Raw genomic sequence first — 17,989 nt, 5'->3', positions numbered from 1 at the left:
AAACAAGGAAACCAGCACCACTCAGATTTTGGGGGGGAAACAGTAGCTATTTCTGTTTTCCTGGGGGGTTTCCTGCACATAAACACCTCAGCCTGCATATTTGATTGATTTAGAAACAGAGATCGTGGTACGAGTTAAGTATTAACGAGGAAACAGAGGAAGCCTGGTGCAATTAAGATATCCATAAATAAGAAGGCATTATAACATTACAAATCCCCCAAATGTGTTTCAAGGAGCTAAAAGCCCTAAATTTTTAACCCAGTTGTTTTTCTTTGCAACGTGCTTCTCAGGAGAGGAATTTTCCTTATAAACACTCTCAGGCTTAACACAATTCTGATGAATCCGGCAAAGTTTACACTGCCAGAGTGAACGATTGTTTGATGTTATCCTGTTCTGCTTTATTACGTCTGCCAAGGGGTTGATGAAGTTACTCCGACCTTTCAGCAAGGCTTCTAGAAAGGAAAGGCGAGAAGAATTAGAGAGGACATTGTGGATACACTCCTCCTGAAGCAACAGGGATTACACAGGGAGAAATTCTGTTGCTAAGCGACGAGGAAGAGAGAGGCAAGAGGTACTACGCTTGTTTTAAGTATGTACATTAATCAACATTTCTTAATTTACAGATAACGCCCAGCAACAACAAAAAGATGTCTTTGTTAAAGGCTGGATGAAACACTTAAATACATTCAAACACTTCTGTGAACTAAGTGTCTTCAAGGCAAACTCCACCGAAGCATCTGGGAAGATGCGGGCACGCGGCGCGTTGGCAGCCGGAGTGGCAGTCCGCGGACGGCTGAAGCTGTGCCGTCCACCGTACCATATCCCTGCACAGAAACTCAAACTGAGCTCTTGTTTCATCCTACTGGCACTGAACTCACAAACTGAAGCAGAGGAAGTTCCGTCTGAACACGAGGAAGAACTTCTTCACTCTGAGGGTGACGGAGCCCTGGAACAGGCTGCCCAGGGAGGCTCTGGAGTCTCCTTCTCTGGAGATATTCAAGACCCGCCTGGACAAGGTCCTGTGCAGCCTACTGTGGGTGACCCTGCTTCAGCAGGGGGGTTGGACTAGATGACCCACAGAGGTCCCTTCCAACCCCTACTATTCTGTGATTCTGTGATTCTGTGACCCACAGAGGTCCCTTCCAACCCCGAACATTCTGTGTTTCTGTGAACTCTGCTACAGGTTGGCGGATGACAGATGTCTCTTGTGGTTTCTACTGCTCAACAGATTGTTTTATTTAAATCAAAACTTCTCCAAGAACCTGAATAAACGTCAAAAGATCCACCAGCAGGATTTAAACGACATGGCAGAAATGGGAAACGGCATGTCACACGTAGCATGCAGCCCTGTAGCTGTCTAAAGCTGTGCCAGTCTGCATAGCAGAGCATCAGCACCACTAAACCAGCACAAGATCAAGAAAACAACGTCCCAAAGAGTCCTTACGGTGCCACTTCATAAACAGCACCACGATAAACAGGTAACACTTCTTTCAGCGTCAGCTTACACCAACCTCCATGGCAGAGACTGCTTCTTTCCGTCAGTGTAGTCCCAAACTTGGTCCCTCTACCTCAAACTCACCTCGCCACGCGCGCGCTCGCATTTCAACCGCGAGCACCAGCAGCACCGCCGGGGGAGAGCAAGGTGGGATGGATCCTGCGAGGCCATCACACGCCACCACGGAGAATGACATCAGGTTTTAGGTAATCAACATCAGGGAGGTCAAATAGTGCGTTTCTAGCTCTCTTACACTTTTTTCAATTAAAAGATATTTAAATTTGTAATACGGGCAAGTTATGGGGCAAGCACCTAGAAACATCCAGAATGCATTAATGTGTTTTTTTTAAAAAAAGCCAGGATAATAAAGGAGATGCTTCAAACACAGATGAGCAATAACACCAATTAGAAGTTAACAACTGGATGCACACATATTTCTGCTCCAAGCTCTCATCTATCACACACCTTTCAACCCACCAGGCTGCAGAGCACTTTTTGCGCTGCGTACATCGTCTCCCCACTTTGTCAATGTTACTCGTTACTCTCAAAAAACCACAGCGTGCCAGGCACAAGCACAGAAAATCAGCTCTTTGGAAGGAGAGCTGTGGAAAAGACAACGGTGGAAATGGTAGAGGAAGAAAGGTTTTAACTTACTGCTTCAAAAGAGACCCAAGTACCTTGTTACACTGAGTTTAATGCAGCCATTTCACAGCCCAAGCAACCTTTTAGAGCGCAGGTCCCCGTCATTATGCTGCAGCCCCTTCGTAAACAGGTTGCAAATTATTCTTAATACCACCCAATGAAAACCCAAGAGGGAGGCAATACCGCTGTATCCAAATGGGAGGACAGCATTTCAGGGGACTGAAGGCAGCAATCTCGCCGAGAACTCTGCCAGCACACCAAGGTGAATGCTCTTCCATTTTCGAAAGAGCAAACCAATTTCGAACACCCTCAGACAGTCAGGACATTGATTTACATCTCCTACAAACAACAGCAAAGGGAATAGTTCAGTATCTTGCAGCTAAGCACGGGCACATATGTTTTGTTAGATGTGGTCTTTCCAGAACACAGCAGGGACCGTGTTTCCCACGCGCCGTGCCTATTAAACAGCCGTCCCGGGCAGCGCCGGGGGCCCACTTATCCGAGAGATCTGACAAGACTCCCACCCCGGGCAACTGAAGATGTTCTTTTCCTGCATCTTCTCCACTTCAAACATCCTTTTCTGCCATTCAATGTCGTCAAGGGGTTATGTGACCACAAAGCTTTGGCCCAGGAATCAGCCCCTCCTGTCCCCCACCTCTTGGAAAAAGGCATCAAAGTCGACAGGCGTTCGTAAAGAAGCTCCCCTTCCAAACTGGAATCCCCCATGCTATTCTGTGTGGGCAGAGGAGCTCCACCAGTGGAGGAAGGTAGACGTCCCTGCAGATCAGCTCTCAGAAATGAAACCTTCATCCGTATTTACTCTTAAATGGAGAATTTGACTGACTTTGTCATTCATTTGTACCAAGACAAAAGCACCAGACTGTCAGAACCTGTTTCTGCCTTTCTACATTCACCAGTTCCTACCTAAAACACGTCTGTAAAACACACCTAAGATCACCAGCCGTGCCATAAGCACGTCCTTTGTGTAGAGAAGCCACAAAAAAATTAAATTATCCTATGGATGTTTGCAATGATTATTTATACAAATTTTTCTAAATTGTGGGTTTGCTATTTGGATTTTATTTGATTAGTCTCCTTTGTGATTCATCACAGAGAAAAGAAGGAAAAAAAAGTCCTATTTTAATTAAAAACAGTTTTACTATATTTGGTATTTTCTAGCTGTATTATTTCCAAAGGAGAATTCCATAGGATTTCTTCATTAATACCAAAAAGCAAATTTCTCCACCCTCCTTGAGAGCATAACAAATGAAATGCGATGTCAGTGAATGAATATTTCTAAATTTAAATTATTCAAGTTGCCCTTCTCCACCGCAGTGAAGCCTTCAAACTTCATTTTGCAGTTCTGTGCTAAAAAACACCACCTTCACCACACTGCTTTGTTGTCCTCTCTCAGCTATCAACTCCTGTGCATATCCCCACGCAAACCAACACAACCACGAGACGGCGTGAAGTCTGATCGAGGCGTTTCCAGACCAGTTTGACATTTGGCTTGAAATGGTTTTAGTTCAACTGACCTCTTTGGAAACCTAAATTTCAGTATTGCTTAATGATTTCCAGTGGTTTTCATGGCTTAACACCATTCAACGGCGACATCAGATCACAGAATCACACAGGATGGTTGAGGTTGGCAGGGAGCTCTGGAGGTCACCTGGTCCAACCTCCCTGCCCAAGCAGGGCCATCCAGAGCTGGTTGCCCAGGACCATGTCCAGACAGATTCTGAGTATCTCCAAGGATGGAGACGCCACAACCTCCCTGGGCACCATGTGCCGGTGCTCGGTCACCCTCACAGCAAAAAAGCAAAAAAGCATTTCCTGAAGTTCAGAGGGACCCTCCCCTGTTTCAGTTCCTGCCCATTACCTCTGGCCCCATCGCTGGACATCACTGCACAGAGCCTGGCTCCATCCCCTTTGCACCCTCCCTGCAGGTATTTATACACATTGGTAAGATTCCCCCCGAGCCTTCTCCTGTCCAGGCTGAACAGTCCCTGCTCCCTCAGCCTTTCCTCGTAGGAGAGGTGCTCCAGGCCCTTCGTTACCCTTCCCTGGACTCTCTCCAGAATGTCCACATCTCTCTCGTACTGGGAAGCCCAGCACTGGACCCAGCACTCCAAGTGTGCCCTTTCCAGTGCCAAGCAGAGAGGAAGGATCATCTCCCTCAACCTGCTGCCAATACCTTGTCTAACGCAGCCCCAGATACCTTCAGCCTTCTTTGCGGCAAGGACACTGTGATGGCTGCTCATGTTCAACTTCACGTCCACCAAGACCCCCAGGTCCTTTTCTGCCAAGCTGCTTTCAGCTTGGTGACCCCCAGGATGTCCCAGTACCTGCAGCTGTTCCTCTCCAGGGGCAGGACTCTGCAATTCCTCTGGCTGAACTTCATGAGGTTCCCGTCAGTCCATTCCTCCAGCCCCTCCAGGTCCCTCTGGATGGCGGCACGACCCTCTGGCATATCAGCTGCTCCTCCCAGTTTGATGTCACCTGCAACCTCGCTGAGGGTACGCTCTGCCGCAGCACCCAGATCAGTAATTAAGCTGTTGAACAGGACTGAACCCAATAGGACCCCCAGGTGTACCCCGGGGTACGCTGCTAGTCACCGGCCTCCTAGGCTTTGTGCCACTGTCCACCGCCCTCTGCACCCGGCCAGTCAGACGGTTTTCAATGTACCTCCCTGTCTGCTCATCCAGCCTGCACATCAACCGTTTCTCTGTTGGGATCTTCCAGCAGACAGTGTCAAAGGCCTTACTGGAGAGCAGGCAGACTGCAGAGTCACTGCTCTCCCCTCGTCTACCAGGCCAGTCGTTTCATCGTAGAAGTTCATCACCTCAGTCAAGCCTGAATTCCCCTTGGTGAAGCCATGCTGACCACTCCTGAGGATTTTCTTGTGCCAATCATCTCTAAAAACCCCTCCTGAAGTAGAACATTTACATACGGTTTCTCACGAGCCTCCCAAGACAACAAGCTGAAGGAGTGGTTTTGCCACATTCTTTCATGAAACACGCAGCCATTTTGAAAAATCTTTCATCACTGAAGCAGTGCAGCTGAAAAACCACAACTCCGTGTTTAAGCAGCCAAAAATCTACTCTCAGTTTAAATCACTAGAAAGCTGAATCATGTGCGTCATCGATTCACCACCTCCATAGTTACAAAGGTGGAAACTTCCCTGACGGCTCCCTGGTTTGACGATGCCCTACAGAACCGTCTGTTCCAACTGACGATACCCTCATTTGTACAGTTCTGCCATTTCGCAAGAAAGAAACCTGCTGCAAGAGGCATTTTAACAGCTCCAGTCTGACCCTCAGAAAAGCCAATGTTGATAACTCATTTAAGCAAAGCAGCTAAAGAAAAGACTCTTGGGTCTTGTTTTTCATTCCAACGAATGGTCAAAATTTGCTGCTACTCATTACAGAAGATTTCATTAGCTGTGTGCTTTTATGGGCAACTAGTAAAACTTAATGTACTATTTTTCATTATTTATGTCCTTTCTGATTATACCCTTCCTGCCTTCAATCCTTCTAGAGAAAACGATGCAAGTTCACAGTGCCCCAAAGCCATAATTTCAGATTTGAAGAAACGTCACCTGCTCATTTCTGGTGCTGAATCGTGCTCTGACCCACGCATGGAGACAACGAGCAACAAATGGACAGCTGCTTTAGAAATGGGTCCTTCAAAAAACTCTCGTCATTTCTTCCTACCAAGCCCAGAAGAAAACGGGTCTCAGAGATCAATAACCTCAAAGCCTCAAGGCAAATCTCCTCTTTCTAAAGCTCTTGTTCACCCAGTTCCATCTACAGTTTTAAGGATGTTGGTCTTTCAAAACAAGAGGCTTTTTAGTTTGACAAGGTCACTCCTTCAAATCCACTGTAGCAACATTTCATTCTGAGAAAACTGTACAAAGCAACGCTGTAAGGCAAGCTCAAACCCCTCCTAAGACACACAGCATGAAAACTGAGTCTCCAAATGAAAAAATGTAAGTGCAGTCAAGTATCTTGCGCTGGGACCACGTGTAAGAACAACTAATGAAATTATACAGCAAGAGTGACTAAGCTTTTGGCTTTCATCACTAGGATGATCTAAAATGTCCTCGATTTTCTCATCCCTTCCCCAAACACACAGACCAATTACACGCATCAGCACTTAGCATCAAGGCAGAACACAAACCATTAGTGAGGATCAGCGAGAGAAATCACAGTCCTGCAAAAACAGACACAGAAGAAGTTACTTCACGGGCTCCCGTGTTTGTTGTGTGGTTGCAAACCCTTCTCAGACTGCAGGAACAGACCTCCTCTTCAACATCCTAGGTGCAAAAATTTACCCTGAGAGAAGAACAAACTCTGCTTTTTGTGCAGCGCTGCAACGACAGTGGGAGAGAACCAGACTCACCACCGGATTCCCACCACCTTCCGATCGAGCCCTCGGTTGGATTTGTGCAAATGCAAACCAGCTAAAACAGGAAAACTCTGGCTCAGTGAGGGGCTCATTCAATTTTTAGTACAAATGATGGAGAAAAATCATCCAGTTGGTGTCAGATCCCCAGGCGAGCTTAATAGGGGAAAAAAAAACAACGCTAAAAAGTATTTGTTGAGCACATTTGAAGTGGAAGCAACTGTGACCACAAACAAAGTGTGCCACAACAGCATTTTTAGAGCCACCTTTAAAACTGGACCTTAAGGCTCTGGCTCCTGCAGGTATTTTGCAGGGCCAAGCTCACAGGTCTCCATCCATCTCCACCTACACTCACTTTCTTGAAGAAACAGAGCCAGGAGCAGTAACTAGACTTAGCCTTAGAAGCCACCATATCACTTGTATCTAGAAGATACATCTTTCTCTTAGAGCTGAGAAGTACGGGTCATTGGAGTATATTATCTGTTCAGCATAAAATTTATATACGCCATCAACAACAATATTAATTATCAACACCTCAGTTCGTCTTTTGTCAGATTTCTAAAAAGTAGTCTCAGGAATTTTTCAGGAATTTTCCAGCTCTTGGGTTTGTTATGTACTGGGTGAGCGGGTTTTATAGTTCCAGGAAGAGCCTGGCAGTGCAGGAACCTTCGTAAACACTCTTCAGAGTACAGAAGGTTCAAGCAGAGAAATATAATTTGAAAGTGAATTTATTTCTCTGAACTGGCATGAAGGGAAAATGTTACCGGTGAACTGCCCTATCGACAATCCTCAGGTGAACGGTACTGAAGGTTTTGTTTATTTTAAATGCGGCAGGAACAGCTTTAATTTCCTTATAGAGATTCTGCAGCACAAGGTAACATCTCCTTTGGGAAGCGAACGCAGAAAGGACTCAAAATTTTGGCATCTTTGCTGAGATGGGTTGAATGAGTCAGTGCTTTATAGTGACACACATTAATATGCAGGGCCTTTGTTTCATCAATAAAAAGCCAAATAACTTAAATGACTAAAGGCAGAAACAGCTTTTATTATGCATACACATAAGTTTTTAATTCTCTGGTAGTTCTGCAGTCCTGGAAAAGGCTACTTTTAAATAAAATTATGTGGAAAAAATATACATAAGTACATTGTGCACTTGAAGCAAAACCATATGCATACTTTATGCTGATCAAATGTTTTCTATTATAATCCACATCTTTCCCAGCCTAAGGGACACCTGCCCAGCACATCACTGATGGTACAGAGTGTAACGAGGAGCCAGGAAAGACATTTTCTGATGCGCTGGGCATGAAGAGCAAGAACATATCTGCAGAACTGAGAGTTTTTAAGGCAGATTCTCAACTGACCTATGCCGATTTACAAGAGTTGGGGATGCAGCCATCAAAGCTTTTGTTTTCGGGCATTTGGAGTCAAGTGAACGCCACCGTTTTATGTTCACAAACAACCCAGTACTCCTAGCCCCCTCCTGTGGTTCTTACCTGTTGCTTCTACCCCAGAACCTTCATTCAAATACAGTATGAGACACCTGTTTATCAGGGCACGTTAGGACAAGCGATTTTCAACACCATCAATGCTGCATCGAGCAAATAAAAATAGAGGTTACTGATTTTTAGAAGACTCAAATGAGTCAGAAGATGCATTCCTTGAGCGTAGCTCGATAAGTTAGTACCACTTCTTGTTCTGCTATCACAAGTGACTAAGAACAGACCTTTCTCTCTTCTTACACATGTAAATATTGCCTGGCATACTATGCAGGGAACGACTGAAAAAAAAATTAATAACCTAATAGCTTCTTTATTTGAAAACACAGTCTCATTACTTGTGTAAGAAATGTGTGAATAGCCTAGTTACAAAAGTTCCAAACCCCCCTATTCTAACTGGAGCTAATACATTAAATAGGGGTTCCACATCCTCTTTGAAGTAAAAGATGGTGGAGAAGAGTCTTAGCTTCATCTCTGTCAAAAAATGGAATAAAACCAAATACCTTGCACTTCGCTCCTGCCTTATAGAAGGGGCATCCATCACATGCTGGCTTACCTTTCTGTCTTATACAGTGCACATCACTCACGCTTTGCAGAAGGTATCTTAGGAAAGTTTATACAACCCTGTCGGACAAGCCAGGCTTACCCTCAATTCATTTTGGAGAAGTTCCATCAAAATTTGGAATTTAGATTTGGTTCCAACTGCAGCAAGACAAGCAGTGATGTTAACTTCAGAATGGAGGTTGGTTATTTTTGGTTCTGCTCCTCAGAAGACTCCCGCAACCAACAACTGAGCCTATGTACTGGATGACGCTGTTCATTCCTACCTAAACTCATTATCGTACAAAGTCGTAATTATGGTGGGCGAGACTGTCATGGATGATCACAGTCCGTTCAGTACAAGAGGTATACAATGAAAATCAGCGCAGTAAATTTGAACTGGACTCTGTTCAAGCAAAAGGACAGTACGTAAATGGGCACACTGTGGTCACTGCTCATGGAGCCTGGGGCTCTGAAAAAGCAGGAGACCTCTGGGACTTTGCTTTATAGATAGAATTGCAGTAGTTCAGCATGATCACTAAAAATGCATTGATCTTTTACAAACAGGCTTACACTGGCTACAGCTAGGAAAAAAAAAACTTGGCCAGCTTTGGATAATAACAAACCTCTCCCCAAGCTCAGCAGATGCGATAATGATTGGCCAGGCTCTGTAAGTCTTCAAAGGTGACAAGTGTCAACAAAATTCTTTTCAGAGCATATTTAAGGTTAGTACTACACTAGCAATAAAAAAAAGCAACTAAGGAAGACACTACAGGTACTGAAATTAGAATAGGATTTCCATTCTTCCGTAGGTGCATCTCCTGCTACCTATTCCTGATCATCAGGCATGACAGGAGATCCCAATAAGCTCCATAACTTCAGACTTACTTTTTCATTTACTACACAAAGGATTAATAGTTTAGGTGGAAAATCGTGGCAGACACAATACAACTAACTCACTGAAAAGGAAGCAGGTTAACATTCACAGTGGTGAGACTGGGATTCAACTTTATGTGGTTTATTTCCTCAACTCCCTAAATCACGCGATCGTTAGCAAGAAACTGAACTGAACTCTCTGATCACAGGGAAAAAGAACAGGAATTCCTAAGGTTTCCTTCTCCCCCAGAATTTTCACGTAGATCTTCTCTTCCAGATTTCCAGCTCTGAAAGTTTCTATTGGCATGTCACAAGGGACTCCTCACAAACTTCCACTATGTGCAGACACCGCCTCGGGCTCTGACAGACTAGCCAACCCCGCAGGAGCAGGGCGAAATAAAAAAAAAACCCTGCAAGAACTAAAGATAAGACTGATCGAACAAAAAGTCTCGGGGTAGGCATGACAAGAAAAAACAGAAACAAACAGAAAAATACAAGGACAAAAGAATTAATACTAACAAGAAGGAAAGATTCTCTGCAGTAGAGGAATACCTAAACAGTCAATTTTTGAAAGGAAGAGGGGAGATATGTAGGTCACCTCTGTATTACTCATTTTATTCATTTGTTAAACAAGGACAACCCCACTTACTAATCTACTGAAACAATACCAGGATTAATTCCCCATCTGTGCGGCACCTTTAAAGCCTCGTACAAAAGCACCAAGGAAACCGAGTGTTTTGCTCAGTGTCTGTTGTAGTTACAGGTACACAGAGATCACCACCGGATTATTCCTGTGCACAGACAGACCTCTACTCCAAGTTACAAAATTCCCACAAGGAAAAGCTTTGACCTCTTGGCTCCAACACAGCAAAACAACTTCTGCAACCTCTACACATACCTGCCTGCCTACACTAAATAATGTAGAGGAGACCTCGATGCAAACTGGACTGGCTGCAAATCTCTCTCCTGCCCAAGATAACACGAATATGATCAAGATCACAACAGGCACAGAAAACTAAGAGTATTTAATTGAAGCCTACTACTACTCCTGTAAAATCAGTTGAAGATCTACAAATTAATTCTGTGAGGAACGCATATGACTTAAATACTCACTGCTGGAGCTTCCAGGAGTACTGAACTGGGAAGCTTCAAGGAACTTTCGAGGCGTTGACAAGTTGGTAACATCCATGAGAGGTACAGGAGAGGCATCTTTCACAAGTGAACTGTGTGAGGGGAAAGAATTAAAGCAAACAGTTTACTATTATTTACAATCTTAGTTCACAACAAATAATACATTTACTTCTTAAATTTGTAAGCCTAAGCAACGGATCCACACAACACACAGTTCTGTTACATGAGGTTTACAAAACCTAACTGAAAGCACAAGTCCACAGATGAATACAAGTGGGTGTGTATACATACACAGTTGAGTGACAAGGGAAAAAGCCAAACAGGCAATGCTGAGGGAATATTGTCATATCAAAGGGAAAATTTGCTATCCCAAGGCCTCTCTGAATTCAACAGCACTCCAGACTTGTCTGACTGGTCACAGCAACACGACTGGGGCCCGGGCACAGTGGAGCTTGCCATAGCACGTGATAGCTGCAGACACATTTACCTCCAGCACAATTAGCTGCTGCTACCTCGATGGTAAATTATCACGGAATTGTTACGATCTTTCCGGAAATCCACACACTAAGGAAAAGAGATGCTCCTATTTCCAGGGCTTCTCTCAACCGCTTAAATCCTTCAAGCTTTTCTAGCTCCCACCAGAAACCTCCACCCTTTTTCCTCCCCTTCAAACTCCTCTTCTGTGCACACCTATGTGCATTCCTCTCAAAATGAGCCTTCTCACGCAGAGAGGAAAGACCTTCTGCTTGGTCATTTTCATAATAAATTCACATACAACACCATACTTAAAGGGATTAGCTATGCATTCCAGCTTTGCACTGTCAGGCACAACACACTTAAAACCAATACAATACATAACTATAAACATTCTTGCATCCTACTCAATAGCCAGTCTAGGGCAGCATGCTAGAACAAAGAAACAAGACTGTCCTTGGTGTAAGAGTTCATGTTATCAACTATCAACGATGTGCAACAGGGAATGTGGAGAAAGATAGAAAACAAGAAAAAGATAAGGGACCCTGTAGCAGTCGTACAAAACCGCAGTTAATTAGCAGTCGCATAGTCTGGGTACACCAAAGCTTTGTGTCTCTTTTTAATTAACGAGATGAGTAAGGAAGACACTGATGACTTGCTAGCAAACCTCCTTCCTAGAAATTTCAACTTCAATCAATTCTTTATTTAATAAATTCATTTAATGCAACTTACTATCTCTCCGCTCATTTTTGGTAAGCATTTTTTATTCTTTCTCATAATAAATGCTCATTTATCTTTTCTCTGCAGCTTTACCGTATGCTGGCTCCCCCTTTGCTCCCCGTCCCTGTTTATTACCTCTCCTACTCCACAAAAATTATCTTCTAATACTGCGTCTCTCTTCTAGCCACTGTCTGTCTGCCTTCCCTCCCAACAACTCTATTGCCCTCGAATTTACAATTTGCAAATTTAGGAAAAATTAGCCAGGCACTTATACTTCAGCTGAGTTTCCACTGATCAGAGGCACCAACCAGGTAAGTAGTTTCAACATCTTTAAAACACCTTGAAACAGAACACAGCCTAGACACTGCTCAGGCATTTCAATAGCGCGGCCTCCGGCTAGTAACCTCATGGTTAGCTGGAAGTCTTTTCAACCTTGGACTTTTGTTAGGAAAGATGAGCGATTTTTCCCTGTGTTCTTCCCTTTGCCTGACCTGAGCCTTGTGGTCATGACAGCTGTAGGCAAGGAATACGCACCAGAGAAGGAAAAGTACTCTAAAAGGAACTGAGCTCATCAGAATTCTCTGGGAAGCAGCAAAAACCCAACAGAATCACTGAGCAAAAGTGAAAGAACGAGAACAGACTGCTCACAGGCTCGAAGGTGCATCAACACATCGGGAGTTTTTCTCCTCTCCACAGCCATGAACACGAGACATTTGCTTGCCAAAAATGAAAGGTTGAGGTGTGACTCGATGGCTCTCTCCCAAGAAAGTTTCTGCTTCTAAAGGGAGAACGCTGTCCGCTTCCCTCCAAGACCTGTCACCCCCAGATCCAACGCACCAAAACCAGACCAAAACCAACCTTATTCTCCCTTTCTCCTTGTTGCGTTGTCCTACTCGGTTAGTAGATTTGATGTAAAGATGACGGTGTAATTCATCGATCAGGACTAAGTGCATGTTCATCTTCTTGCTGTGGAGCTCCAGCCTCAGATCACTCAGTCCCTCCACCTGAAGAAGGGGACCCTCCAAGGAGTCCACCGCTGACACCTGGACAGAGAACATGTGACAACTTTTAAAGGTCAATTCATTCATCTCTCAGGACTTTCCTCTTTGATTAGGAGAGTGTCTGAACACCACCATCGTTCTATCCATGAACCCTTATAAAGCAGAAAAAGTTTGAATAGTATTTCTTTATTTCTATTCCTAAAAGAAAATTCATAATATATAAAGGGTCCAGTATCTGAACCACTCAGATTTAATGAGCAGTCTTCAAATATTTTGAGCATAGGTATAAAACAAGTTACTTAAAACACTGTTAAATAAAAATCAAAGCACAGTTTACCACCAAATGAGAGGATTATCAAGTAGAGAAGTGTTGGAAAGAAATACTGACAACGATGTTTGATTGTCTTTATTCTTTTCATTACAGAAACACCAACAAAAAGTTCAGCCCAGTTCTGTAAACGGGGAGAAAATGGATTAAATTTTATTTGCCCAAAGTGATGCCATGACATAGCTGAAAAAGCTTAGGAGGCCTCATCTTCCACCCTACACAGACAGCCATTACGCCATGTAACTACAAAACTTAAACAAACCGAGCCATCAGATGCATGAAAGCTATTGCTAGGTCAAAGGTACTTTTTAATTGTAAAGAGCATGGGGGTTTTTTTAATGTTCGATTATTAAGGCTCAAATTAAGGAAAATAACTTTATACAAGCAATATCAGACAGGGCTGTGGACATGCAGCCATGTAAACAGGCACAGGTAGCATCTCTCTGCTGATGCACTTCGGTAGCGTCCAGCTGCCATCCCGCGGGCCCTGAACTGATGAACCTAATTCCCATTTCTACCCTAAAAACAGTCATGGACAAAAGCCACCTGGAATAACAAATCAGTGCATAAATGCAACACGACCAGTTTGGGCCTCTCCCAGTCTACTTGTTTGTCTAACTATTTAACAGAGCACTTCCACGGTTAGTAAAAAATAAAAAAGATAATGATATCCCTCTGCAATCTCAGTGCTGCTGTTGTAAAAAACCAGTAGTAGCACAGCATGTTTAACAGAGAGAAGCTCAGATTTAAAACTAGGGAGAAAAACAACAACAACAAAAAAAAAAACTCCCTAAGAATTGCAGGTACTATTAGTGAAATGAGACATTTGCTTGCACTTCAGGATTTCAGTTTATAGCGAACCTGTCAGCTAAACATTAAAAATGAAGGGCAAAGAGATACAGCAAGCAGCCAGCCAAGCTAGGGTCTGGTCCCTTAATACCAGTAAATATTAAATATACTGAAAGAACATCTATCAACAACGTATTACTCTGCTTGTCTCCAAGTCAAGAATGACCCTGAAATAGCTTTGGGGCAGTCAGGCTTTTGAAATTAAGAGCGGTTTCTAAAAGGAAGCTGCACTTTTTCCTTCCTCCTGAAAAATTTTGCCAAGAAGTCCCTGACTATGAAATTCTCTTCTCTGCATGGATGACGAGAGCACGCGCTTGCTGCCAGTCTTTTGGATAAGGCTCAGTCTTGAGAAAGAGTTTATGTCTCAGCATTAATCAGAGAGGACTGAAGAGGCTCCTCCTAAGCTCATCAAGGCTGCAACTTCGACAGCGGTTACGGGGTTCCTATTGCTTGACCCGAAGCACTACCCATCCCCTTTCTCGCCAGTATCTAGCTGTGAGCAGTTACGGAAGTTTGGCCATAACGCTTCGAAAAACCACATCACAGATGAAGAATCACAGAATGACAGAGTTGGGGTTGGAAGGGATCTCTGTGGGTCCTCTAGTCCAACCCCCCTGCTGAAGCAGGGTCACCCAGAGCAGGCTGCACAGGACCTTGTCCAGGCGGGTCTTGAATATCTCCAGAGAAGGAGACTCCACAACCTCCCTGGGCAGCCTGGGCCAGGGCTCTGTCACCCTCAGAGGGAAGAAGTTCTTCCTTGTGTTCAGCTGGAGCTTCCTCTGCTCCAGTTTGTGCCCGTTGCCCCTTGTCCTGTCACTGGGCACCACTGGAAAGAGTCTGGGCCCGTCCTCCTGACACCCACCCTGCAGATATTTAAAGCATTTCTAAGGTGCCCTCTCAGCCTTCTCTTCTCCAGGCTGAACAAGCCCAGCTCCCTCAGCCTTTCCTCGTAGGAGAGATGCTCCAGTCCCCTCACCATCCTCGTAGCCCTCTGCTGGACTCTCTCCAGTAGCTCATCATCTTTCTTGAACTGGAGAAGCAAAAAAACGAATTTGCTTCTCCCCAAAAAGCTGGCATGATGGCGTACATACAAATAGAGAAGGCTCAGCAGGCAGGCAGACGCAGCTTGGAAACCTTTGGCAGAAGCGTAAGTGCTAATTTTTAACCTTCTTCCTTTGGCAGGTAGAGATGTACCCCAAATTTCCTGAATCCAAAGGCGCTTACCCCCCCCCAGTCACTGCAGGGGAGCTACACGAATTCCTGGCTGCCCCGAAAGCTGTCAGCAATTTCACCAAAGCAAGAACGAGATCAGTAACAACATTTGTCAAACTGAGAAGCTGCGAGATGAAAACGCGATGAGGGAAGAACTGAAAGCAAGCAGGAAAATGACACTGAATAGGTTTCAAGACATCCAGGAAAGGTATTATCTGAAAGACAAGCAACCAAAATTTTAAGCTTTCTACTCAAGATTATCTGGCTCTGTTTTGATCTTCCCAGCTCTTAAAGAGTTCGTTGTTCCCAAAACCAATTATTAAGATTAACATACAGCTCTCAAACACAGCTTGCTTTTTTATTTTGGTGGGGTTTGTCGGGTGGTTTTTTTGATGGCCTTTCTGACACTTCATATTTGCAGTCAGACAAGCTGCAAGTTATGGCCTTGACAAATGCCACTTTCCCAGCGACTGAACCCCGCAGGTAAATAACACGGGCACGTCTCAACATCAGGCACGCTCCGAGCCTTTTAACTCCAGGCAGCCCCGCTCCCGTAAAGCCCCGCTGAACTGCGCTTTTCTTCTCCGATATTTCATTTCCCATTACCACGGATCACCAAGACAGAGCGCAAGAGGAAAGCTTTGGTGTTCAGAACAGTTTGGGTCTGGGAAGTAGCTAGGGGCTCTATCCAAGTTCATGGAAGTCAAGGTAAGGTCTCCAATCGCTTTATGTGGCAACAAGTATAAACATTATGTTAAAAAAAAAAAAGAAAACCCAAACATTTAAACATATTTCCTTTCTATAGTTTTACTTACAGAAAGATTATTTAAGTCCTGGTAACAAGCAAGCCACAAAGCAGCAGCCCAGATTACATTCCAGAATACGAAATATGAGATCAAAACATTCATCTAATTTGTGTGCTGGATAGCCCACCACGGAACGGTAGCACAAGCAACTGGAATGATGCAAAGATCTCTACAAAGAATGCACAAAATTCAAAATACAGCGCAGACAGATCTAACAACAGAGCTGTTACGAGAAAAACCCTGACAAGCTTCTCCTTCACCCTACTATCCTGGGAAAGATCAGTCCTTAAAACTCATTTTCAGCAAATAACCACGCTGTCATTACAAAGGCTTTGTTCTCTAGAAGCAGGCAGATTAAGAGTTACAGTGATGGATGGAAAAGAAAGGGAAGCAGAAAGTGAATAGGAAGAGCAGTAATAACGACAACAGCCCTGCTGACTACCTGGAAACACAAGCAGAAGTAGTTTACTACTGGCTTTATGTAAAGCCCAAGCATCCGCCTGGGCCACGTTAACCAGATGATCAACTATCTGGAGAAACAGCAAGGTCACAAAGGGACCTGGAAAATCACCATGGTGGGTCAGCCCAGGGCACAGCCAATGCCACGAAAGAAGGTGAGCACCGAGAGCAAGACTAGAAAGAAATAAGACTTCTGTAAATTGAATTCATAACAGGGACTAGGTCTATCCTCAGCATCAAGACCAGAATTTTATGCCCCTGCCCAGCCAGTAACACACCACCACTTGTCTTACGCAAGAGACCCCAATGTCTGATAAAAACACCTTCAACTTTGAAGATCACGGAGATTTATTTGCTGTTGTATCATCAACTCACCAGGCCACTCGGGCACATCATTTCAACCAGTTGTTGTTAACCTCTTCTCATTTCAAACCCTGACATGCAGAAGGAGCCAGCCGAGTGGGAGCCAGGCAGCACGAAGCAGCAGCAGCCCAGCGCACAACACAAACACTGCTCTGCAAAAAAGTATTCCTGCCCCTCAAGTTAGTAGCGATTCCTTCAGTTAAAGAATCTTAATTTAGGAGAAAACACCTTATTTTTGCATTTCTATCTTTTATTGTGGATGCTGCTCCTCTGCTTACGGTATAAAGAACAAATCCAGAAACTGTTTCTAGAAACTTAGGTTTCTAGAAAGAAACCTAAGTGTTGGCATTTGAATGTATTTATATTGCTAGCACCATGCCTAAACGTAAAACGCTGTTCACATTTTAAAAGGCAACCGTCTCTCTCCCTCTTGAACATTAAATTTTAAAAAGATAGGGATTTAATATTTAAATTGTATCTATTATTTTTCCACTCATTTATTACAAAGTTATCTGGAGTCCTCAGAGAGAAGCCCTTTCCTTCTAATTATTTGTATCACTTATTAGGATTTTATTACTTGGAACGATTAAGAATAGAAAAACCTTACAGGCTACAACATTTCCACGTCAGATTTAATATTTTCAGTACCTTATAGAAAGGTCTGGAATTTCTCAGTTCACCAGCAGCGTTCTGAATGCTCACTTCAAAAGAAGAAGTGCTGGGAAATTGAACACCTCTACATTCAGAGCAGTGGTACAAAGCACCCTCTTGTCCACGGCTAGAACGACCCAGCTTCTTCGGCTGCTTGAACATGAGGAAGAACTTCTTCCCTCTGAGGGTGATGGAGCCCTGGAACAGGCTGCCCAGGGAGCTTGTGGAGTCTCCTTCTCTGGAGATATTCAAGACCCGCCTGGACAAGGTCCTGTGCAGCCTGCTCTGGGTGACCCTGCTTCGGCAGGAGGGTTGGACTAGATGACCCACAGAGGTCCCTTCCAATCCCTACTATTCTGTGATTCACAGAGCTTGTTGTACATCAAAATGAAAAGGCGTTTGAGCCATCTTCTACGGCACCTGCCATGAAGGGTAGCAGTGAGGCGATCCACACCCACCAAAGAGCCACCTCCAAGGCACAACCGCACAATCCCCGCATAGCAGGATGAGAACTAACTGTAGTAGCTCAGAAGCACGCT

At 44.2% G+C, this 17,989-nt stretch overlaps 1 protein-coding gene across 1 annotated transcript in view; it reads right to left on the bottom strand.

Annotated features, from left to right (window-relative positions):
- EXOC4 (exocyst complex component 4) overlaps positions 1-17,989 on the bottom strand; it is a 481,096-nt gene that overhangs the window by 414,248 nt on the left and 48,859 nt on the right. The window contains exons 4-5 of the mRNA XM_075429015.1: positions 12,640-12,824; positions 10,570-10,679 (exon numbers count right to left, since the gene is read on the bottom strand). Coding sequence (XP_075285130.1) covers positions 10,570-10,679; positions 12,640-12,824 — 295 coding nt within the window. The remainder of the gene's footprint in view (positions 1-10,569; positions 10,680-12,639; positions 12,825-17,989) is intronic.

The sequence above is a fragment of the Opisthocomus hoazin genome, chromosome 8, assembly GCF_030867145.1.
Source record: "Opisthocomus hoazin isolate bOpiHoa1 chromosome 8, bOpiHoa1.hap1, whole genome shotgun sequence".
Classification (NCBI taxonomy): Eukaryota; Metazoa; Chordata; class Aves; order Opisthocomiformes; family Opisthocomidae; genus Opisthocomus; species Opisthocomus hoazin.
Note: the sequence above shows the minus strand (reverse complement) of the source record. Positions and strands in the feature narration are given on the sequence as shown.